Source organism: Muntiacus reevesi, chromosome 6, assembly GCF_963930625.1.
Source record: "Muntiacus reevesi chromosome 6, mMunRee1.1, whole genome shotgun sequence".
Taxonomy (NCBI): domain Eukaryota; kingdom Metazoa; phylum Chordata; class Mammalia; order Artiodactyla; family Cervidae; genus Muntiacus; species Muntiacus reevesi.
The window spans coordinates 60615992-60638200 of NC_089254.1; the positions used below are offsets into that span (position 1 = coordinate 60615992).

Below are 22209 nucleotides of genomic sequence, written 5' to 3' on the forward strand. Positions count from 1 at the left end.
TACAGCTATTAAAATGATACCTTTTAGTAGTCTTTTATCCTCACAATTAGCTACTTTTCCTATAGTTACTGATATTACTATCTAGTCACCCTAACCGGAAAACTCAGTAATCCTTCACTTCTTATTTCCCCTCATCCTCTTAGTGTCTGAGTCTTACATATTATATCTAGCTAGTTTTAAGTCCAGCTCTGTTTCACTATCCTCATGTTAGTTCGGACTCTCTCCACTTCCTGTCTGGATTGTTTTTTACAGCCTCCTAACTAGTAATCCCAGATTCAGTCCAATATGCACCATGCTTCAGAATTATTTTTCTAAAATCTTAAATCAACATATTCTCTTCCTTGGGACTTCCCTTCTGGTCCAGTGGTGAAGACTCGTTGCTACCAATGCGGGGTTGGGGTGGGGGGATTCCATCCCTGGACGGGAACTAGGATCCCAAATGCCAGCACGGTGAGGCCAAAATAAATAAAAAGATACTCGTCTTTAAAAAAGTTTTGATTCTGTCTTCTAGAGGAGGAAACACAAACTCTTTTTTTGCTTCTTCCTTCTTGTTTAGACTTTGCATCTCCAGGATCCAGCCTGCACAGAATAGGAACGCAACCATCTGTTAAATGATTTGAATCTTAAGTATAAAAAACAGACATTTAATCAGACTAAGCAGAGTGACAGCATACTGGACAGTCAATAAAGATGCTTTGAATTAGTTTCTAGATTCTGCCGTAATTCCAGACACACATATCTTGGTGTGTATTCAGTTGATTTAATTTGGCCTAAAGAAGCTCTTCAGTTACATGTGTGCATTTAGTTTATAATTGGTCACGTACATTCTCCAGATTGGGCTTGTGCCAAGAATGGAAGTTATGAAGGTGGGTGAAGTCTATGTGGGCATTTCTGACAGTTTTGTGATCTATGAATAACTTTTATCAAACTGGAGTGTAGATCTGTGGCTTTCTGCTTGCTAGCAAACCGTACCAAGTTAACCACACCAGAGTGGGCCACAGCCTACGGCTGTTACAAAGACCTCGCTTTGTGAAGCTGAAGGCTCTCCTTTGGAAGTTACTGGGGGAGCTGGAAGCCGAGGCACTGCAGCACAAACTAGCTGAAGAGCCTCCCCTCCACACGCCAACGGTTCACTCCCCAGAACTGCAAGCTCTTTCAGGTGCTGTTCTGAGTTTCCCCCTGGCCTTGAGACCAGGACATAAAGTCTCTCTCGATGAGTACTGGAAAACCGAACGTGCTCTGATAAGTGGAGAGCGTGTTTTGGAGAGAAGGGGCCGAGGAGACAAGGCCCACTCAGCCTCCCAGCGTCTCCCTTTCTTCCCTAGTCTGGTGTTGCCTAGTCCACCTTGTTCCCACTCCCGGACTCAGCCTGCTAATTTCTGTATCTCGAGAGGGGAAAAAATCGTCTACGGCATAAAACTTGGTGTTTGGCTGTCCGCATTTCCCAGCACTGAGTTTCTCCAGACTCTCTTTTCACCCGGTTAGGCCTGAAGCCTCCCCTCATCCGCACCCCTGGCGCCCCACACCCGCGCGCTTCGGCGGGCGACCCCTCCGCCGCGCACGCGCCCTCCGCGGACTCTCCGCTGACCTTCCCAGGGAAACCCCTTCAAAAGCGTTTCCCCGTCACCTCGCGCCTTCCCCGCCCTTCCTGCTCTTTCCGCTTCCTCCACGCGCCTGCGCGGACACAATTGTTTTGGCTTTCCGGTGGGATCTAGCAAAGGAAAAGGGCGGGGGAAGCGAGGGTAAGGGCGGGAGGGGTTAGGGGGGTGGTCCCAAGAACCCGGGAAACTGCGAAACTGACGTTTGTGCTGTTAGGCGCGCGCGCGCGCGGCGGGAAAAGAAACCTGGCGAAGGCTGGCCCACGGTCCGCTGTCCGCGCGCCCCCGGGCCTCGAAAGGGGCCCGCCAAGAGCGCGAGAGCGCGCCGCAGGGGCGGGGTGGGAGCGGCGAGCCGGGCGTCTCGCGGCCCCGGGGCTGACGAGGCGGCGAGGGCGGGCGGCGCGGCTCCCGGGGGAGGAGTCTGGCGGTGGTCGGGCCCTGAGGAGCGTGCGGCGGCGCCCAGAGAGGACGCAGTTTTCCGCTCAGGACTGAGCGGCCGAGGGAGGGCGCGAGGGGAAACCGGAAGGAAGGGGAGGCGGCGGCGCCAGCCTTCCTCTTAGGGAGGCGGAGGCGAGACCCCGGCCCTAGCCGCCGCGGGAGGGCCACGCCCCCGCCGCCGCGCTCCTGGGGCCCAGCGTCTTCAGGGCCGCCGGCCGCACTGGATCCCAACCCTCAGGACTGAGGGACTCGGGTGAGCAGGAGTCGCCAGCCCCGGGTGGGGGACCCGGGGGCGACCTGTGGAGAACTAGGGAAGGAGGGCCGCGGCTGGAGGGGGTTCGGCCCTTTGTGGCTCGGCGGGCAGGGGGCGGCTGCGGCGGCATCTTTCAAACCGGAGACGTTTCCGCCGCGGGCGGGGGATGGGCGCGGGCGGCCGGCGCCTCTGTCCACACCCGGCGGCGGCCCCGCTGCGGCCCGGCGTCCGGCCGGTGCTTGGGGCAGCGGCGGCTGAGCGAGTCGCTCGCGGGGGCGTTTCCGGCCGCGGGTCTCCCGGGCGGCGCCCTGGCCCCGGCTGGAGCCCGCGTTGCCAGAATCAAGCTGTTTCCCTTAACTATTCGCGACGTGTTCGCGAGACGGTGGGCAGTAGGAGGGCAAGCCCTGCGTTTTTTCCTTGTCCGGTACTTCTGAAGTAACCAAGAGATGTCTAGATTAACAGAGGTCCCATTGTGGGTCTACTGATGATTTTAAAAAGAAAGCAGAAGCTGCTCTTTGAAACGGAAAATTGTGTACGTATTTACTTTAAACTGAAATCTCAAGTTATTTGAACTCGACCACCTTTCTCTCCCTGTGAATTAAGAAGCTGTGTAGAATATCCCGGTGGAGCGGTTGTTTTTGAGTTAACGGCTCTTTTATCCCCCCTGGTTTATTAATCAAAGCTCTGTTCCTACTACCTCAAAGGGAGAATAATATACCACCCACAAATCTCTAGAGTTGTCCGATGCCACGGATGACCCCCTTAAAATGAAAATGGAAAAAGAATCGAAAATGTAAAATTACCCATGAAAGGGTATGTTTGTGTGAAATATCTAGCTAAAGTATCAGCGTTGTAAAAACGTAGGGTACAGGACGTCACGTGTTGTTGATAACATGAATCTGTAGGTCTGGCTCACTTAGCATTCAGGCATTTAGAAACAACCCTATCAGCAGTGTACTCTGACTACAGTTATTTTTTATCTTTTTCTCTTGAGACCACTAATCAACAAAGTGGAATTAACAGTGGTTCTCTATTTTACAGTAAGGTGGGTTGGTTGGTTGGTTTTTGCTTCCCGCTGTTGTGAATTTTTGCCCGAGTTTGAATCGTTTGAACTTCAAATCTCGAAGTTGTGAGCGGCTTACTTTAGTTAACCTTCGGTTAGGATTTTTTCCTGACTTTTTTTTTTAAAGAAAGACTTTTTCTGACCGAAAGTAAATTGAAAAGTCTAACCAGTCAATTGTTTTCCAGCCTTGATGATGTGGAATTTTGCTAATGTTAAGTTTACTTCTTTACTTTGATCTTTTGTTGCTTATTGAAGCCCCTTTGGATTGGGCCCTGAAATTCTCAAGAGGTTGTTGTCCTCAGTAAACAGTACCAGGGCTATGGCATTCCTGTTGAGCTTGGTTTTCTACATGGTTCTTTTTTCTCTACAGACACCTCTTTGTAGGAAGAGTTTTAAGTGCTATAACTCCTCTCCTTTTTGCTCTCCTAAGCATTACCATAGAATCTGCTAGCTTTGGTTATTCACATGGCCCTTAAGGAGGTGGTTGGGAATAGAGGTGTCAGTACTTTAGTCCACACTCCTCCACAGATTTTCTTTCTCCTAGTTAATGGAAATAATTAGCTACTTCATAACATCCAAACATTGAACACTGTGTTTAAAGCGAATGGTCAATTTATAGAAATTTGAATGCAGTCTTAAAAGGCAAAAGATTCTTTGGTTTTTCCCAAAGATTTTACTCATTTACTTAGAAAGAGTTGTTTTTCTTCTTGCTCAAATTTCTAAGAGTAGGAAAAAGGATTGGTCCTGATGTCATAAAAACTATGAATGAAGATGCCAAAGTCCTTCATTATATCTTAGTCTTAATCATTTTCAGTTTTGTAGAGTTTGAGTAGAGCAGGTTATGTTCAAATTACTGAGGGTATTAGAAATGATAGGTTGTTTTCAAGTAACTTTTTAAATATGTGAAGCTTACTCCCTGTTCACTTGCCAGGATTTTTCAGCACTTAGAGTCTTCTGTGTGGGAAGGAGGGATTATAGTAGGAGACTTGGAGAAAATGTAATCATTTAATGAGAGATACTTTTTCAGTTCTTCCCCCCCCTTTTTTTCCCTCAGCTCCACTCCCTCCCATACTTCTGACAAGTGGTAACATGTAAATAGGTTCCATGGTTGGCAGGGGATTCTAAGTATTCCTCAGTTTACCTTTTTATTTTTTTAAGAAACTGAGAAACTTAAGTAGCCATAATTGTTGTTAAGTGATTGTGCCCTTAATGACCTCATGAATACATTTAATATCTTGGAAATAGTTTTGTTACTGTGATTGAAAAAAATCACTGATTTGGTGAAAAGTGAAATTATTGGAAAGGTTAAGATCAGTTTTGTTTTGGTCTATATTCAGCTTTCTTAAGTCTGTGCAGAGTTGAGAGGAAAAAAGAAAAGTGATAACCAAAATAAAAGGATATACTATAGTCATAATTATTTTATCACAAATGGTGTTTCCTTTATTGTTTAATTTTTTAAAAGTGAGATAACTTACTGATCATAATGTAGAACAGAAGCCTATTCTTGTGACCTGAATTTACTTAGGATACTGAGCATAATTAACTTGATGGAGTCAGGTGGTCTTTTCACTCTCCTTGGAAAAGGGGTCAAGAAGGAGTACACCTAGGTTCTGAACTTGATTGGAGTAGAGGAAGCTGTACTGAAATTTCTCAAACTCATACATTCTTTAAAAGTCAGGGTGTTTGTTTTTTAATTGATATTTATCACAATTCCAGAAAATTCTGTCTGTGTAGTGGTTGACAATCAATCTGAAGATGAAGTGGTTTTCCAAACATTCCCAACTGTCAGGGTTGTTTTGATAACTTGAAAGCAAACTATTTCTGGCACCAATATATTGTCCTCCCTGAAGGAGAAACCTATCTTTTTACTGAAATGAAGAAAGGCTTGTTCTATGACTGGTGGCTTTCTGGCTATCACTTAGTCTTTTTGCACAGGCATCAGCCTTCTCAAGGTTAGTCTTTGTTGTACTAGTATGTTTCATGATTTGTACCATCAAAAATAACTCCCTAAAATCTTTGAATAAATTTCTCTTACCTAAAATGCTATTCACCCAAGGCAAAAAGAGAACTGTGTTTGAGTGTTGAAACCTTGTAATTGGGACTCTTAGATCTGTGTAGGTATGAAGGTTCAGAGGTGGGAAGGTACTACAAAAAGCTTGACCAGTAAGTGAGTGTGTTAAGGAAAATAGTTACAAATTATTTTTTTTTTGCACAGAGTAGTAGTTCTGTGTGTCAGGCACGGCTCCAAATGAGCTCATTTAATCCTTAATCCATTGAGAAGAATTCTGTTTTTATCCTGCATTTTACAGATGAGCATACTACAGCACAAAAAGGAAATAACTTAAAAAGTCACACAACTAGTAAGTTGCAGAGTTGGGAATTCAACCCAAGTAATTTGGCTCCACAGTCCATACTCTAATTTTTTGGCAATACTTGACATTAGAATAGCCTTGGATTTTTTCTAACAAGTTTAGACCTTCTATATTGACATTTGTAACACTGGTAGTTAGAGCATCACCTAAGTTAATAATATACAACTTGAAAGTGCTTCATACAGGTGATGACCTTTAGTCCACTACTCTTCCTCTTTATCACTGTTTCATCATTACTATGTAGTTTTTGTGCAGCCGTCGTTTGCAGCCTCCTCCTTTATTTCACCTGGAAAAGAAAATGGCAGCCCACTCCAGTATTATTGCCTGAGAAATCCCATGGACAAGAGCCTGGCAGGCTACAATCTATAGGGTCTCAAAAGAGGAGGACACAATTTAGCGACTGAACAACAACGACGCTATCTTTTTATCCTTCCTCATTTCACATGTACAGCTTGGTTAATTGCTGATCAGTCTGATTTTCACATTCAGTAGTTATTCAGTCCTTTATTCTTTTCTTTATCCTCCAGATCTTAGCTGTATAACATTGGAAAAACTTCTTTTGTATCTGTTTATGTTCCTATATCTATTCTGTGGAAGGGTACTATAAATGACACACTTGTGGGAATGAAAGCTAGACTTCAAAGTGAAGTTAGATAATTTGCTTCCCCTACAAAATTTATAGTCACATTGATCAAGGGAGGAAAACAAGTATTGAAACAACTTTCTGTAAGAGGTATTTCAGATTTTTAAGTAGAATTGTGTGTATTGCTGTGGATTGTTGACTGATTTAATCCTGATGACTATTTAATAACAATGCTCTGAAACTATCTTGTGTGGCAAAATTCACTCAGAACCTTGGAGACTTGCATAGCTAAGAGAAAATGTTAGAATCCAAGTTTTTGCTTTTTTTCCCCTCAGTTGCAATTAACATAAAGTTTCTACTCTTATAGGAAGCTCTGAGATTAAAACATAAGTTGGTCTTTGTTCTCTACTTATTTGCAGAAAGTTGGTGAAAAGTAGAAGAAAGGATATCATTCTGTATATAGCATTCTAACCTTATTCATTGCTATTATCCACTGGTATCAATTAGATCAATCAAAAATACTGAATTTAGCCAAGAACTTAGAAAAAGAAATAAGAATATGCATACCTTATATGCCAGAGTACATTTTACTTTGTTAGATTCTGAATGTCATTATACTGTGTGTGTATGACTCCCATTTAATGCTTTTTCTAGTTGGCTTTTCTCACTGTGAAATATGTCCTGACAACTACCTTTAAATTATAGGACCTTTCTATTAATCTTAAGTTACCTGATATCAGGAAATGCGGCAACTAATAGTGGTTTCCTAGTCTTTGGCCATCAGTTCATCTGCTGAATCCACGTGTTCATTGAATGTCTTTACACAGAATTGTTTTGTACACATCTTCTGGTTTTCAAATATATGTAAATAAGTTGTACCTACTAAGTCCCTTCAGTCGTGTCCAACTCTTTGCTACCTTTGGTATAATAGCTTGCCAGACTCCTCTGTCCTTGGGATTCTCCAGGCAAGAATACTGAAGTGGGTTGTCATTTCCTTCTCCAGAAATGATGTAGTTGATTTTTTTTAAAAAGAAAGAAATTCAAGTGTTTTTGACTCTAAAATAGTGTTTTTTTTTTCCTCATTGTGGATTTCTTTCAGCAGATTATCTTTAGAAAAGTCCTTTTTTTCTAACCCAAATAAAGGATACTCACACTGGATTTTTTTTAAGTGTTTCAAAAGTTGACTGAGCCTGTAGTAAGTAGGGAAAGTGGTTGTGTGACTAGGTAAGAGATGTTAGAATATTTCAGTTGAAAGGTGGGAGATAGGTTAGATTAAGAATTATATTTAATTCAACTTTCAAGCATTTAAGGTTTGTACTTTTTCCTTGTTTTTATGACTTGAAGGGGAAACATTCTTCTGGGAAAAATATCTTGAGTTGTGCATTTTTGTTACCACCTTTTAAAAAAATTCTTAATATTTGATCAAGAAGCAACCTAAAACAGATTGGTATATTTAGCCTGTAGTCTGTTTCTGTAAAGAACATTTTGTTGAAACAATCATGTCCGTTCGTTTATATGTTGACTTTTGCTGTTTTCAGACTGCAACAGATTTAGCATTTGAGACAAAAACTATGCTTACAAATCCTAAAATATTTTGTCTTTATGATGAGAAAAGAAAGTAGTATACCTTTTGAAAGTTTTTGAGTTTTTTAATTAAATAATCATTGCATATGTTAACAAAATTAGGAAGGTTTAAATAAGCCTTCAGTAAATGTTTCTTTCCTCTGCAGTGTGAACCGCTGTTAGCAGTGGGAGGAATGCCAGCTGCCTCTGCTCATTTTACTTGTGCTACAGTTGTCCTTATGATAAAGAATAAGATTTCTTGTATTACTTCTCTATCAAAAGTTTAGAAATGAAAGATCATGACAGCTAGATTTTATTCTTTTGCCTGCCTTTAGATTTGAATTTGTCTAGAATAAAGACACTCTTTTTTTTTTTTCCCAGTGGGTTTTGTCATACATTGATATGAATCAGCCAAAGACACTCTTTTTAATGGATAGACGTGTTTGGCTGTAGTAAGAGTAAATGCACTTGGTGTCTTGGCGCTCTCATGGTTGGCACCTCTCCGTCTGAGTGCTTAGAGTACAATGACCAGCACTTAGTAAATACTCAGAAAACATTTGTGGAGTTAAATTTAAGTAGCCATTAATTCATGATCGAAAATTAAGTAAACAATTTCATTGATACCTGGGAATTAAGGGGAAATTTGTGAAATGTGTCCAATCTTTGGTTATTAAGTAGTATAGTTCAGAGCATGTAGTATATTGATTTTAAGGGCCTTTTGAAGGTTATTGGTTGGCCATTTTAAACTGCCTTTTTTTACATTTTCAGTTAATACATTTTGAACTCTTATCTTCCCAGAAAAGCAACACTTAGTTTTATTTTGAATTGTACTAGATACTGACCTATGTAAATTATTAAATTTATATAATGTCTGAATGACTTTTGCTGCCTATTTTGATGTTGAGATATCTTAAATAAAAATTGTTAGGAAGACAATGTACCCTAGATTTCAAAGGAATGGTGGAATATAAAGCAGTGACAATAAGATTGTATAAAGTTGTCTCACCGTGTAATTTTCTAAAAGCAGACTAGTATTGTTTTAATACAGTATCATGAATATGATAAAAAGAAATCAAATCTAATAAAATGGAGACATACATAAATGGGGCTCAAAAAAGGAACTGCAAAAAAATCGGGTTAAGAGAGTATGAAGTCTTGGAGAAATAACCAGAGTGAACCTGTACAGCTACTCTGCAAGGAATTCTGGAATGTAGAGTGTCATGTAAATTCATCCTGGCCCTGGCCAGCAACTCCTGTCACCTGGTTTAAACATGGATGGGGACAATTAGGGTCCTGCAGCTGGAGTTAGGACTTTTAGTCTATCAATATATACATTTCTGTCAGATAAATTTTTACAGGCAGAATTGAAAGATTGAGATATTAAGCATTTACAGTGCCAAATATTACGTGTTCTGTAATACTTCCTTTGCAATTCTGAAATTCAAAAAGCTCTTAAAATCAAGTTTAAAAAAATTTGTTTTTGTAAAACTTGATCTGAAGTAATGGGACTCTATATACCATTATTTTTCATACTATTCATATTTCCCTCAGTGAAAATAGGATGTTCAGTTATGGAGTTCTGTCCCAGACTGCTTGTAGTACATGATATATGTACCACATTACCTTTGTAAGATTTGAGAAATCCTAAATTCCAGATCATAGCTGGCTTTAAGAGTTTTGATTAAGGGCTTGGAGGTATGTATCAACTTACATTCCTGTGTAAAAATGCTCATTTCCAACACCCTCACTAACAAAACTGCGCCTTGCTGCATTATTAATATATGAAAATAGCCAGTGATTTTAGGTATTATTAGCCTTAAAGGTTATGCAGTAAATTTAGATTTATAGGGTAACTTTCAAATCTGGAAGAGCAAAGTCATTACCTTAAATGACCCAGTCTCTGGCTTTGCACCTGTTTTAGTTACTTCCTTATACTTTACTTGGCTGGAAATTTGACAGTCTACATCAGGATAGCAGTTTATGTAATAGTATAGTTTGGCCCAAAGTACAATGTGACCTCTTTGAGAGATGGATGATATTTTTGTGAGAAAAAGTAGTAGTAGTTCCAGATGATGGTCAAATAGTTTTATAATTTTCATGTCAACAGCACTTGACTTCCTGATTATGGAACTAAGAATCATCTAATTAGGAAACAGGTGATAGTTTTTTAACTATTATTGGTACTCTGTATTATATACTTTTTCCTTATTTGTAATTCATTTGCCATACGTTATAAATACTATTTCCAAGTAATATTTTAAAATGAAACTTTAATGAAGTTGGAATTTCTTTTGATGAACGGTATTGGGTTTTGTTTTTTCCTCCCGGGGGTATCCAGTTATTCCAGTATTATTTGTTGGAATAACCCAGTCTTCTAATTTGAAGACTTCTTTATCATATGTAATACCCTTTTTTTTTTAACTTGAGTGTATTATATTTACTAATTTTTTTTTAATTTACTAATTTTTATTTACTTGGGTTTTATTTACTTGCCTTTATTGTAGAACTGTTAGTATATTTTAATATTTGATAAGTCATGAGGAAAAACTTGCCTCACTTTCGCTCAGATATCTTGGCAATTTTGGGGAATTCTTCCAGATGAATCTTCTAAAAATTGGATTTGAATCTTCTGAAAATTTAAAAATTTACACATTTTGAAAACATTCATATTTGTATAATATGAAGTCTTCATGTAGTAATGCATTTCTCTATTTTATCATACTGTGTTTTTGTTTTTCAGTAAAATTATGTTTTTAAAGAACTTTATAAATGTATGCTTATTGATGTGTTCTTTACTTTCCAAAATGTTTAAATTTTTTTATAGAAGACAGAAAGATAACTTAAAACTACAAATGTAATAAACTTTTAAAAGTGTTCCTTTTCTCGTGTTTTATTTTTATGGTAATGTCTAAAGTTGAAGTTCAAAAAAATGTAATTGATATGGAAGTCTGCTTAAACATTGTATTCTAAAAATGTACTGGCCTAGATACTCTGACTGAATTTTTTTTTTTTTTTTTTTAGTTACTCCAGAGGATCCACTGAACATAGGATGTTGCCACAAAATCTACCTCGTGTGTTACTCTCTTTTGAGATGAACAGTTGCAAATTTGAGCAAGATGTGTGCAGACTGTGTTGAAAAACTTTGAAGAACCTAATTAACACAGGATGACCTAGTAGTGATTCTAAGCCTATAGCAAGATACTATTCATTAGTGAGTGTGTCAGTCTTGGTTCTGAATGCTGCAGATAACAGCGAGCAGAGTTTCTCCTTTCTTTATTTCTGAAGCATTCACTTGACCTTCCATCAGTAAGATTGACTTTATTCTAATCTGTTCCTGGAGATATTAATGGAATACAGTCATGTCCACTCAAGAGGAGAAGCAGATCAATACTGAATATGCTGTGTCCTTGTTGGAGCAGTTAAAATTGTTTTATGAACAGCAGTTGTTTACTGACATAGTGTTAATTGTTGAGGGCACTGAATTCCCTTGTCATAAGATGGTTCTTGCAACATGTAGCTCTTATTTTAGGTAAGTACTTTTAATCTTGGTTAGTTTGTAATTTCAAGTGCAGAATGTTAGCTTGTTTTAATCTTTTGATAAAAATTATTTTAAACACTATTTAAATTTTAAAAAATTAGATGTCTTAATGTTTTGCCTAACTCTTCTATTTGGGTGATAAAGTGCTTGCCAGTCACCTCCTTGTGTGTGTAAATAAGGGACAGGCAAGGGAAGTTTCTACAAAGATTAAATAAAAGAAATTTGAAATTAAGGTTAAGTTTAATGATGCGGAAGCAAAAAGGTTCAGAATACAGTACTGTTTTTTTTCATTGAAAGAGAAAGGAAGATGAATGGTGTAATTTTCACTTACTCATAAGATTTTAAAATGTTAAATTTAGAAAATGGTCTTTGTTTATAAATTTAAGAGTTACCGTATACTTAATAATAACTTCTAGAAGATAATTGGTAGTGTTTAGATGTGTTAAGGACTTTTTTTCCTTTGAAAAAATGACTTTATTGCTCACTGTTGGTTACTTTTATCATTTGTGATATCTTTTTAGCTTTATCAGACTCCTTCCCAGATTGAAATAGTTAATAACTGATAATGTTTAGAAGTTGATTTAATTGTTTGCTAATTATAAATAAAACTTTACATTTTTATGATCTTTTACAACTTTTCATCTTTTTAAGGTAGGTTTTCCTTTGTTATGTATTTCATGGGAGGAATAGAATTAAGGCATAGAAATTTCTATAGTCACTGCCCTTAGGTTGAATTTATACTTAATATTTGAAAGGGACAGAGTGAATAAAGATGAATTAAATGTGCACTGGTATATTTGTACAACAAATCTTAGCTGGCTTAAGTGGCTATCATCAATGAAAGTTACTTTCTGCTGCTTTTTAGTGGCAGCTATAGACAGGACAGGTATAATCTTAACTTTTCAAGGCTAACATAGAGGAAGGTGTAGAAACTTCACATTCCTCAGTATAACACATCTCATGATGATTATAGAAGCTTACGCCCAGATTGCCTTGTCAGTTGCTTTGCTGTGCCTGCCATTTTTTCAGGTTTAGCTGTGGGTACTTCATAGTTTCAGACATTGAAATTATTTTTATCTTAGAAAACTTAGCATATTTGCTAACAGTAATTCTAGAAAACCTAATGGACCTAGAGAGGATCCTCAGAATCCTCTCTTGTTTCTACAGATAGAGATTCTTGGATTTCAAACCCAGAAGTAACGATTCTTCTGGGTCTAACTCAGTGGGTCTGAGTTAAAGTTTCAGGATTTGTATATTTTAAGAGCTTCCCAGATGATTGTGATTGTCAGGATTGTTTTTGTTTTTTCATCTCCGTTGGCTTAGTAGATAGTGTCAGGAATTCAGAGTTACAGATTCAGTCAAACGTAGGTCCATTAATTCTCCCTTTTTAATGGCTTTTAATTACAAATTGATTATTCTTTATTGGAAAGCTTTATGACTTGTGGGTTTTCAGATTGGTATTTGTAATCATAGAATCTTTTGTGGTTATTACCCTAGTAGCTGTCTTGTGTAACTTTTAAACCTATGCAGAAATTCTGTTTGCTTAATTGTCATCTTGATAAGGAAGGTAACACATGCGATTACAGGTTAGGTGTCTTACCTTTTTTTCTTCCTTGTTAACTTTATTTTTTATTGTATAGATAACACACTATTCTCTAAATTCTCTAGCCATGAGGTTATTCTTTATCTTTTAACTAATTGGGTTGGAATTGGCTTCCTGGAAGACTAAATAAAAAGTTTAAGTATTTCATTAGTATCACAATTTTAAAAGCAACACAGTCTCTTTAAGGCTGCTGTTACTAATTTATCACTAGTTGGTTCCCTTCTTTAGCATCTTTGGTGTTCTAAGCATATCACATTTGCTAAATGTGATTTCCTAAAGCACATCAGATAATAGGGATTTGAAATAACAGTAGAAAGAATAGTTCTGCCCATGTCTGGGATTAAACCCGTCCATCTTTACAATCCTGTGTCAGGGCCAATTTCATAATCCACAAGACCAAAAACACATATATTAATTTTTCCTTCCATATATATCTTTTTTCAGGACTGGATAGATAATTATTATTGTATATTCCCACATTAATAACTTGATCTTTTCCCAGGTTTCTTCAACTGGATTCTGCTTTCAAGTTTGTAGATTTCAGTATCCTTACATATGTCGCTATCAGTTTAACCATTAGAAATTTACTATGAGAAATTTTGTCCTTTGAACTAGGTACCTTCTTTTGTAGTTTACTAGTTCCATTCCAAGAATCAAAAAAAACTTCTAAAATCCCAAGAACCTCTGAAGTAATAGTTTCTACTTCTTAGTAACATCTACAGTAGACCCCAAGTGAAAGGGATTACTTGAGAATTACTCAGCACCTCTCTCACCATGGTAATTCAGCCTGCTATAATATTGTGCAATTCAGTATTTATTCTTTCTTTAAAAAGCCTGTTTCAGATTTTTATGATCAAGTTGGCTGAGCTTCCCCTAGTGTCTCGTCTTTGGGAAGCATCTAGATCCTTCACAGAAGTTCTTTATTCTGGTATCTGAGACCATAGCCTGGAATAACCAGTCGGTGTCATCTGTATAGTCCAGCTGTTCTCTTACCCTACTTCCTCTTACAAAGTTAACTACTTTTTATTGGAACAGATAAAAAGCACATGACCCCTAATCTTCTATTTTTACTCAAATCTCTTGTAATTCTTTTTCAGGTTGCTTTTGGTTATCTCCCATGTGAGAGAAGTGACTTGTGAAACAAGTGACACCAGTAGTCTTAGGTGTTTTTATTAGAGTTTTCTTGTTACATATTGGATATTTTTTGAGAATAATTCCTGTTCTCCTTTCCTTTGATTAGGTTTATTTATGGCCATTCTGTATTCTTTGGGAGGCAGTTTTTGATTGATATTTTGGCCACTTTTCCATTGCCTAACTGCCTCAAGTTGGTTGCTGTTCTTATTGCTCTTTGTGAGCTACACCAGAATCACCAGTGCTTTTCTAATACTTTTTGCTACGTTTGTTACCCTTGACACTAGTTTTTGACACCCTGCTTCTCTTGCCTAGAGTAGCATTATACTGACTGGCTTGTTCTTATTTCTTTGATGAATGTTTCTCAACCTTTTGTCATTCTTACTTTTTCTTCTAATAGAACTCTACCTCAGGTTGGTCATTGGGAATCTGGGTGGGTTTTTCTTTTAGTTTTTTAGTCTCTATCATGTAACTTACTTGGCTTTAACACATGACATTTTGTAGATAATTCACAGTCTGTTGCATTAATGCCTGACCTTCTTCATAGTTTCAGTAATATTACTTAACTGATTATTATATTATTTCTGTTTGACTCAGCTGCCTACACCTTCAATTAAACATATCTAAAATTTAACTCACCTTTTTTACAAGATTAACTTTTTTCCTCCATCTTACAATTTTCCTCTCAATGGTTAACAATATTTTTTTTCATTTACTTGAAAATAAAGAGCTAGCTTTGATTCTTTTCCTATATAAGAAAGGAGCGGCAAAGAACAAGATGGTTAGATAGCATCACCCCCTCAATGAACATGAATTGGAGCAAATTCTGGGAGATAGTTGAGGACGGAGGAGCCTGGCATGCTGCAGTCCACAGGGTCGCAGAGTCAGACACAACTTAGCAACTAAAAAATAGCAATCTGCTTCCTACTCTTATTGCCAATGTTCAGAAAATCACCTGATCTTGTTTGGTTTTTTGTAAAAGCTTTTGTATCCATTTCTGCCATCCTCAGTCAGGTGGTTCTTACTTAACATAGATTTACAATAGTCTAGAAAGCAGTTTTCTGGTCTCCAGCCTTTAGCTCTTGAGATCTGTGTCAGTACAGAGTACTCATTCTAGAATATGTTTTATTATGCTAGTGAATCCATGCTCAGAACTCTTCAGCATTCTTCATTATCTACAAGGAAGTTCAGTAAAAAGTTTTGGCTCTGTTGTTCGGCTTGCATGATCTTACCCCCGACGCAGGATTGGACCCAGGCCCAAGCAGTGAAAGCACTGGGTCCTAACCATTGAACTGCCAGGGAATTCCCTCTTGGGTCTCATTTTAAAAGCCTTCTGTGATCTAAATGCTTGAACCTCTTAGGTTCAGCTGTACCCCCCCAAAAAAGTTATTTTGTTCTACTCTGACTCACTACTTCATCCACTTTAAACCATTTCTCATCTTGTCCTTGAGGTGCCCAGGCTATTTGTTGTGATACCACACTTTAGATCTCTATAGGCTTTTCTATACATACAATAATACTGTTTGCATTTTTTTTTCATCTCTCCCCTATATGTGGACATTTTAGTTTGTATTCTTCATAACATAATTGCCTTTACAGCATATTTTCTTGCATGTAATAAATTTTTAGGAAACTGTCCTGTATATTTTTAGGATATTATTTGAGTAAATTGAAATTTTAACAGCTTTGTTGAGAGCTAATTTACATACAGTTAAGTATTTCAGTATATTTAAAGAGCTGTACAACCATCTCTGCAATCTAATTTGAAATATTTCCATCACTTTATGCCCACTTATAGTCAGTCACTCACCTTTCTTACCCATGGCCCTAGGTAACTACTAATCTCCCTTCTGCCTCTGTATATTTGCTTTTGGGGGCTTCTTCATATAAATGGAATCATATAGCATGTGGACTTTTGGATCTGCCTTTCACTGACCATGCTGATCTTAAGGTTTGTCTGTGAACATATTAAAGAGTTCCTTTTATTGCTAAATTCCATTGTGTGACTGTAAGGAGTAAATTAATTTTGATATTATCATTCAGAATGGCATAGTGGAATAGTTTGGTATAGCTTTGGCACTGGATTATACTTTTCTGTTGCCTCCCTCAAAAGTTTTTCCCTGTAAGTTGTCCATCAGCAAATACCCTAAATAAACATTCTGTGTGGTCTAGTTTTGGTGTGTTTTTTTAGCTCTACTTTTGTTTCCCCCCAACCCTTACTGTAGGGCAATGTTCATGAGTGGACTAAGTGAAAGCAAGCAGACACACATACACCTGAGGAATGTGGATTCAGCCACCTTACAGATAATAATAACCTATACATACACGGGTAACTTGGCAATAAACGACAGCACTGTAGAACAGCTTTATGAAACAGCTTGCTTCCTGCAGGTAAGCAGTTTTTTCTCTCAGTTGTATGTGTTAACTGTGGTTTATTTTTCTTAAGAAACATTGTTTCATCAGTGATGTCATAGCTATGTAATTTTTTTGCAGATTTTAGAATGTAAAGTTTTTCTTCTCTTTTTAAAAGGTGTAAAAGAAAAACAATAGAATTTGATCGTCTAGTAAACTTAGTTTTATGATGGGAACTTTACTGAAAAGATAGGTGAAAATTTCATATTAGTTTCATTTTCTGCCTAGTATACCACAGAATTTAGATCTTAAGTAAAAAGTTTTTAACAGTGTTACTAAATTTAAATGCTTTTGTGTTTTGGCTAAAAGCTTAGATATGCTAATTTTTGATGGTATTACTTTTCATGGAAAATGTTAAGATTGTTAAGTTATCGTACAGATATTTGTAATAGCATGAGAACACACTGAGCTATTAAGAATTAAACTAAAATAAAAAGTGATGATATATTTACATATGATAGACTGTTTCACTCTCTCACTCTTTGTTTCCCCTTCAACATTTTTATTATTTATTTTTGGCCGTGCCATGTGGCTTGTGGAATCTTAGCTCCTGAACCAGGGATGGAACCTGTGCTCCCTGCAGTGGAAGCAGAGTCTTATCACTGGACTAGCAGGGACTCCCACCCTTCAACATTTCTTTTAAATTTTAAGAGGCATATAAAAATATTTTCCAGGACTTCTGGTGGTCCATTGGTTAAGAATCCACACTTCCACTGCAGGGGATATAGGTTTGATCCCTGGCCGGGAAACTAAGATCCCACATGCTGTATGATTGACTAAATAAATAAGTATATTTTTCTCATTTCCTTTCCTATTTGGAATAATTCTTTGTATTTTCAGAAATAAGTTTCTCCAAAGGGAGAATCATTAAACTGAAGGTTAAATTTTGGTAGCATAGTTCATGATATCTAGTGGGTACTGGATAAATGCTTGCTGAATAAACATCAGTGATATTGGTTGAGCACCAGTTTAAGTAGCTTTCCTCCTTTTTAGTTTGTACTCTTCTCCCCCCCTCCCAATTGTGCAGTGTCCTACTGTACCTGTAATTCTGGGGAAACTGAAGCCCATGGTAGCTTCCTGGTGCTTTACAATGGAAGACATTGATATCCTGAATCCAAACCTAAAAGGGAGAAATGCCTACTGTAAGCACTGCCTTCTATAATTTAAATGATTTCATTACTTTTTTTAAAAGCCAAGAACTAAAAGAAGGTATTTTTAGAATTGCTAAATAATTGAGGAATTTTAAGAAATTTGGGTTTCAGAACACTGTTACTGTAAATAGTGACATCTTTCCTTATTTTTTTTTTTTTAATCATGTTAATGAAACCCTTAGGGATATGCTTACCCAAATGCAAACCCAGACTCTGCCTCCAGGACTAAGGTTGCCCTGGCAAGTCTGGGATGGGGCATTTTATGACTGCCAACATGGCTTTCACTATTAACTGCGTGAAATGTTTTTATATGCCAGATACTGTACTGATGCTATATATCGGTTCTCATCTAATCCTAAAATAATCAATCACTTAAAGGATTTCCCCATTTTATGCAGGAGAAAGCTGAGGCTTAGAGAAGAAAGCTACTTGTCTGATATTATACAAGTGTTGACTGGCCTATCCAAGTTTTGAATCCAAGCAACGTGACTTCTTATCACAAACTGTTTCTAGTTAATCACTGTGATCTGGAATAAATATAGTAGGTAGCACTTGTAACTCAACTGAGATCTGTTTTGTCTTGAGAAAAAACAAATCTAGGAAACTTTGAGTGGCTAAGATGGTTGTTAAATGTAGATTATTTATAACTGCACTTGACTGTTTTCTTTTGATTGGTTATCCTAGTGCACCAGGTAAGAAAGGCAAATAACCATTGTTAGGCATTGTGTATTTCTGCCTTTTTATGAATATCTTACACATGTTGACAAAACCAGATTCTCACTTCCCAGCAATAATCATTTCTTATACCAATTTACATTGTTCTTATTTGGTTTTTTCAATTACATATTTTTTAAAGCCTAAAAGTATTTAACTTATGCATGAATTTCCTTACCTTTAGGCTGTTTAGGTTTTTGAGAGCCATTTATTGGGGGGTCTTGTTTTTGTGCAGCATGTGGGATATGGGATTTTAGTTCCCCGACCAGGGATCGAACCTGCACCCCCTGCAGTGGAAGCTCAGGCTCTTAAACAGTGGGGAAGTCCCCAAGAGCCTATCTAATGTTATACCACTGACTCCTAAATAGGGCAGTTAAGTAGGCCACTAGACAGGAAGAAAAATGCAAAACAATACCTAGTGAAAGTCGCTTAGTTGTGTCCGACTGTGACCCCATGAACTGTAGCCTGCCAGGCTCCTCTGTCCATGGAATTCTCCAGGCCAGAATACTGGAGTGGGTAGCCATTCCTTTCTCCAACCAAGAGATCGAACCCAGGTCTCCCGCATTGCAGACAAATTCTTTACCATCTGAGCCACCAGGAAAGCCCCTGCACAGTCGTCTTGTTTTTTATTACTGGAAGACACTATCTCTTAGCCCAAACATGTGTACCTAAAAATAAAACTACAGTATAAGGATCTGATTAATACACTTGTGTGTTACATAACAAATGTTTAGCTTGCCTTTATAAGCCTTGTTTTTCCCCCATTTTTAGGTAGAAGATGTGTTACAACGTTGTCGAGAATATTTAATTAAAAAAATAAATGCAGAGAATTGTGTGCGATTATTGAGTTTTGCTGATCTGTTCAGCTGTGAGGAATTAAAACAAAGTGCTAAAAGGATGGTGGAGCACAAGTTCACGGCTGTGTATCATCAGGAAGCTTTCATGCAGCTGTCACATGATCTACTGATAGACATTCTCAGTAGTGACAATTTAAATGTAGAAAAGGAGGAGACAGTTCGTGAAGCTGCTATGCTGTGGCTGGAGTACAACACAGAATCACGATCCCAGTATTTGTCTTCAGTTCTTAGCCAAATCAGAATTGATGCACTTTCAGAAGTAACACAGAGAGCTTGGTTTCAAGGTCTGCCACCCAATGATAAGTCAGTTGTTGTTCAAGGTCTATATAAGTCCATGCCCAAGTTTTTCAAACCAAGACTTGGAATGACTAAAGAGGAGATGATGATTTTCATTGAAGCATCTTCAGAAAATCCTTGTAGTCTTTACTCTTCAGTCTGTTACAGTCCCCAAGCAGAAAAAGTTTACAAGCTGTGCAGCCCACCAGCTGATTTACATAAGGTTGGGACCGTTGTAACACCTGATAATGACATCTATATAGCAGGTGGTCAAGTTCCTCTGAAAAACACAAAAACAAATCACAGTAAAACGAGCAAACTTCAGACTGCCTTTAGAACTGTGAATTGCTTTTATTGGTTTGATGCACAGCAAAATACCTGGTTTCCAAAGACCCCGATGCTCTTTGTCCGCGTAAAGCCATCTTTGGTTTGCTGTGAAGGCTTTATCTATGCAATCGGAGGAGATAGTGTGGGTGGAGAACTTAATCGGAGGACTGTAGAAAGATACGACACTGAGAAGGATGAATGGACAATGGTAAGCCCTTTGCCTTGTGCTTGGCAGTGGAGTGCAGCAGTTGTAGTTCATGACTGCATTTATGTGATGACCCTAAACCTCATGTATTGTTATTTTCCAAGGTCTGATTCATGGGTAGAAATGGCCATGAGACAGACAAGCAGGTCTTTTGCTTCAGCTGCAGCTTTCGGTGATAAAATTTTCTATATCGGAGGGCTGCACATTGCTACCAATTCTGGCATAAGACTCCCCTCTGGCACTGTAGATGGGTCTTCAGTAACTGTGGAAGTCTATGATGTGAATAAAAATGAGTGGAAAATGGCAGCCAACATCCCTGCTAAGAGGTACTCAGATCCCTGTGTGAGAGCTGTTGTAATCTCAAATTCTCTGTGTGTGTTTATGCGAGAAACCCACTTAAATGAAAGAGCTAAATACGTCACTTACCAATACGATCTGGAACTTGACCGGTGGTCTCTGCGGCAACATATATCTGAACGTGTACTCTGGGACCTAGGGAGAGATTTTCGATGCACTGTGGGGAAACTCTATCCATCCTGCCTTGAAGAATCTCCATGGAAACCACCAACGTACCTTTTTTCACCGGATGGAACAGAGGAGTTTGAAATGGATGGAGAGATGGTTGCACTACCGCCTGTATAGTCAGGAGTTCAGGGAGTGCACGCTTCATCTGTTTGCTTTGTCATTTTCTTTGCTTAATGAGAGACTATGAAAGGACTGACTATGAGTACATAAAAAAAATCTATCTTTGATAAATTTTATTTTTATGCCCTACTTAATATTTGCATCAGTATAATATATATCAGTGAGTCTTAAAGATATGCTTCCATAATGAAATAGATTATCCAATAATTGAGAAACTTTTATGTGTATCATGAGAGCATAACAATCTGAATTATCTAACATTGTTAGCCCTGTGTATGTACAGTTCCAGAAGTTCACTTATTAGTTTCCTGTTCCTAGTGTGGTATATCGCAAATTGTGCTGAGGTTATTTTAGTATATGTATTTCATTCCCGTGCTTCTGTTTTGAAGTCCTGGAATATAGTTTTTTTCAGTGTAGTTAACTGAGCTGCACTTAACACTAGTGTCCATGTTGGCATAGAAATGTTGTCTAAATCCTATAGTTGAGGAAGATCTTCCATTTTATGGTATTGCACAGGGAAAGTATGACTGCAGGATCAGTCTAACTATATACTATTAGGTGCATGTACTCTCTTTTCACTAACTTATACTTGTCTATCTAGAATACAGGTCTTCCAATCAGCTGGTCATTTACCAGGTGTGGACTTAAGTTGCTGGGCTTGCAATAAGAATTGCTAGTCCCTCATTGTGCGGGTCTGTGTGGAGCTTTAATCAGTAAATGCCTCCACTTTCTGTATTACATTAACATTGGCTCATGCATATAACTACCTGCTGCTGTTGTATTTCTCCATCTTAAAGATTTAGAGTGGGTTAACCAGGTCATTACATCTTAATTTAATAAGCATTACTGTAGAGTGATTGTGTATAGATATTTGTTAGCTGTCAGGGTGTGTTTTTTTTAACCTGTTGTGTGTGGGGGGGTAGGATTAGAAAGGTGAACTGTTCAGGAATTCTCTGCACTAGCAGTGCAGAAGAGCAGATAACTAGTGCTGCTCTGGCATTAATCCCAGGAACCACTAGCAGTAGCGGGCCGCCGCCAATCTAACATGAGCACAGGTGCTTCATGACAAACATTACTAGCATGTTCAACTGCATAATGTTCTGGCACTGTATTTTGAATGACATTAATTTATTAAATAAATTGTATATATTCAAAATCTGTTTTTCTTTTGTGATGTGAATGGTGTGATTGTAGTTTTATGGGATCAGCTTAGTTTGTTACAGGTGATCTCTTCAGAATTTTGTTTGAGATTATATGTATATTTGTCCAATTTGAGCCTTACTGTAGCAACATAAATTACAGTTCAATGGCTGCCTTCAACTGTAGTTGCCTATTAGAATCATCTCTGGGTACTTTTGAAAAAGCTTGGGATGATGCCTAAGCCTCATCCCAAACAAAGGAAACCACAGTCTGTACACTCTTCAAAGCAATAGTCTTTTGGAACCCCATTGGTTTAGGCCTTAAATATAAAGGTTTGATT

General features: G+C 38.0%; 1 protein-coding gene across 2 annotated transcripts; it reads left to right on the forward strand.

Annotated features, from left to right (window-relative positions):
* The first annotated feature begins 2132 nt into the window (after positions 1-2132).
* Positions 2133-21885, forward strand: KBTBD2 (kelch repeat and BTB domain containing 2). 2 transcript variants are annotated; one of them, XM_065939878.1, is made up of 4 exons: positions 2133-2289; positions 10892-11399; positions 16368-16533; positions 19191-21885. In XM_065939878.1, exons 2-4 carry the CDS (start codon positions 11230-11232, stop codon positions 20724-20726), a joined length of 1872 nt encoding a protein of 623 aa, XP_065795950.1. In that variant the 5' UTR covers positions 2133-2289; positions 10892-11229; the 3' UTR covers positions 20727-21885. The 2 variants fall into 2 exon arrangements, with proteins under 2 accessions (XP_065795950.1, XP_065795951.1); XM_065939879.1 differs by lacking the exon at positions 2133-2289 and adding an exon at positions 2690-2821.
* The last annotated feature ends 324 nt before the right edge of the window (positions 21886-22209 follow it).

Bases quoted from the DNA above. Each gene is read 5' to 3' on its own strand.
- KBTBD2 (XM_065939878.1), top strand. From the start codon at position 11,230: ATGTCCACTCAAGAGGAGAAGCAGATCAATACTGAATATGCTGTGTCC. The intron at 11,400-16,367 runs GTAAGTACTTTT...CCCTTACTGTAG, and splicing joins ACATGTAGCTCTTATTTTAG to GGCAATGTTCATGAGTGGAC. The intron at 16,534-19,190 runs GTAAGCAGTTTT...CCCCATTTTTAG, and splicing joins AAACAGCTTGCTTCCTGCAG to GTAGAAGATGTGTTACAACG.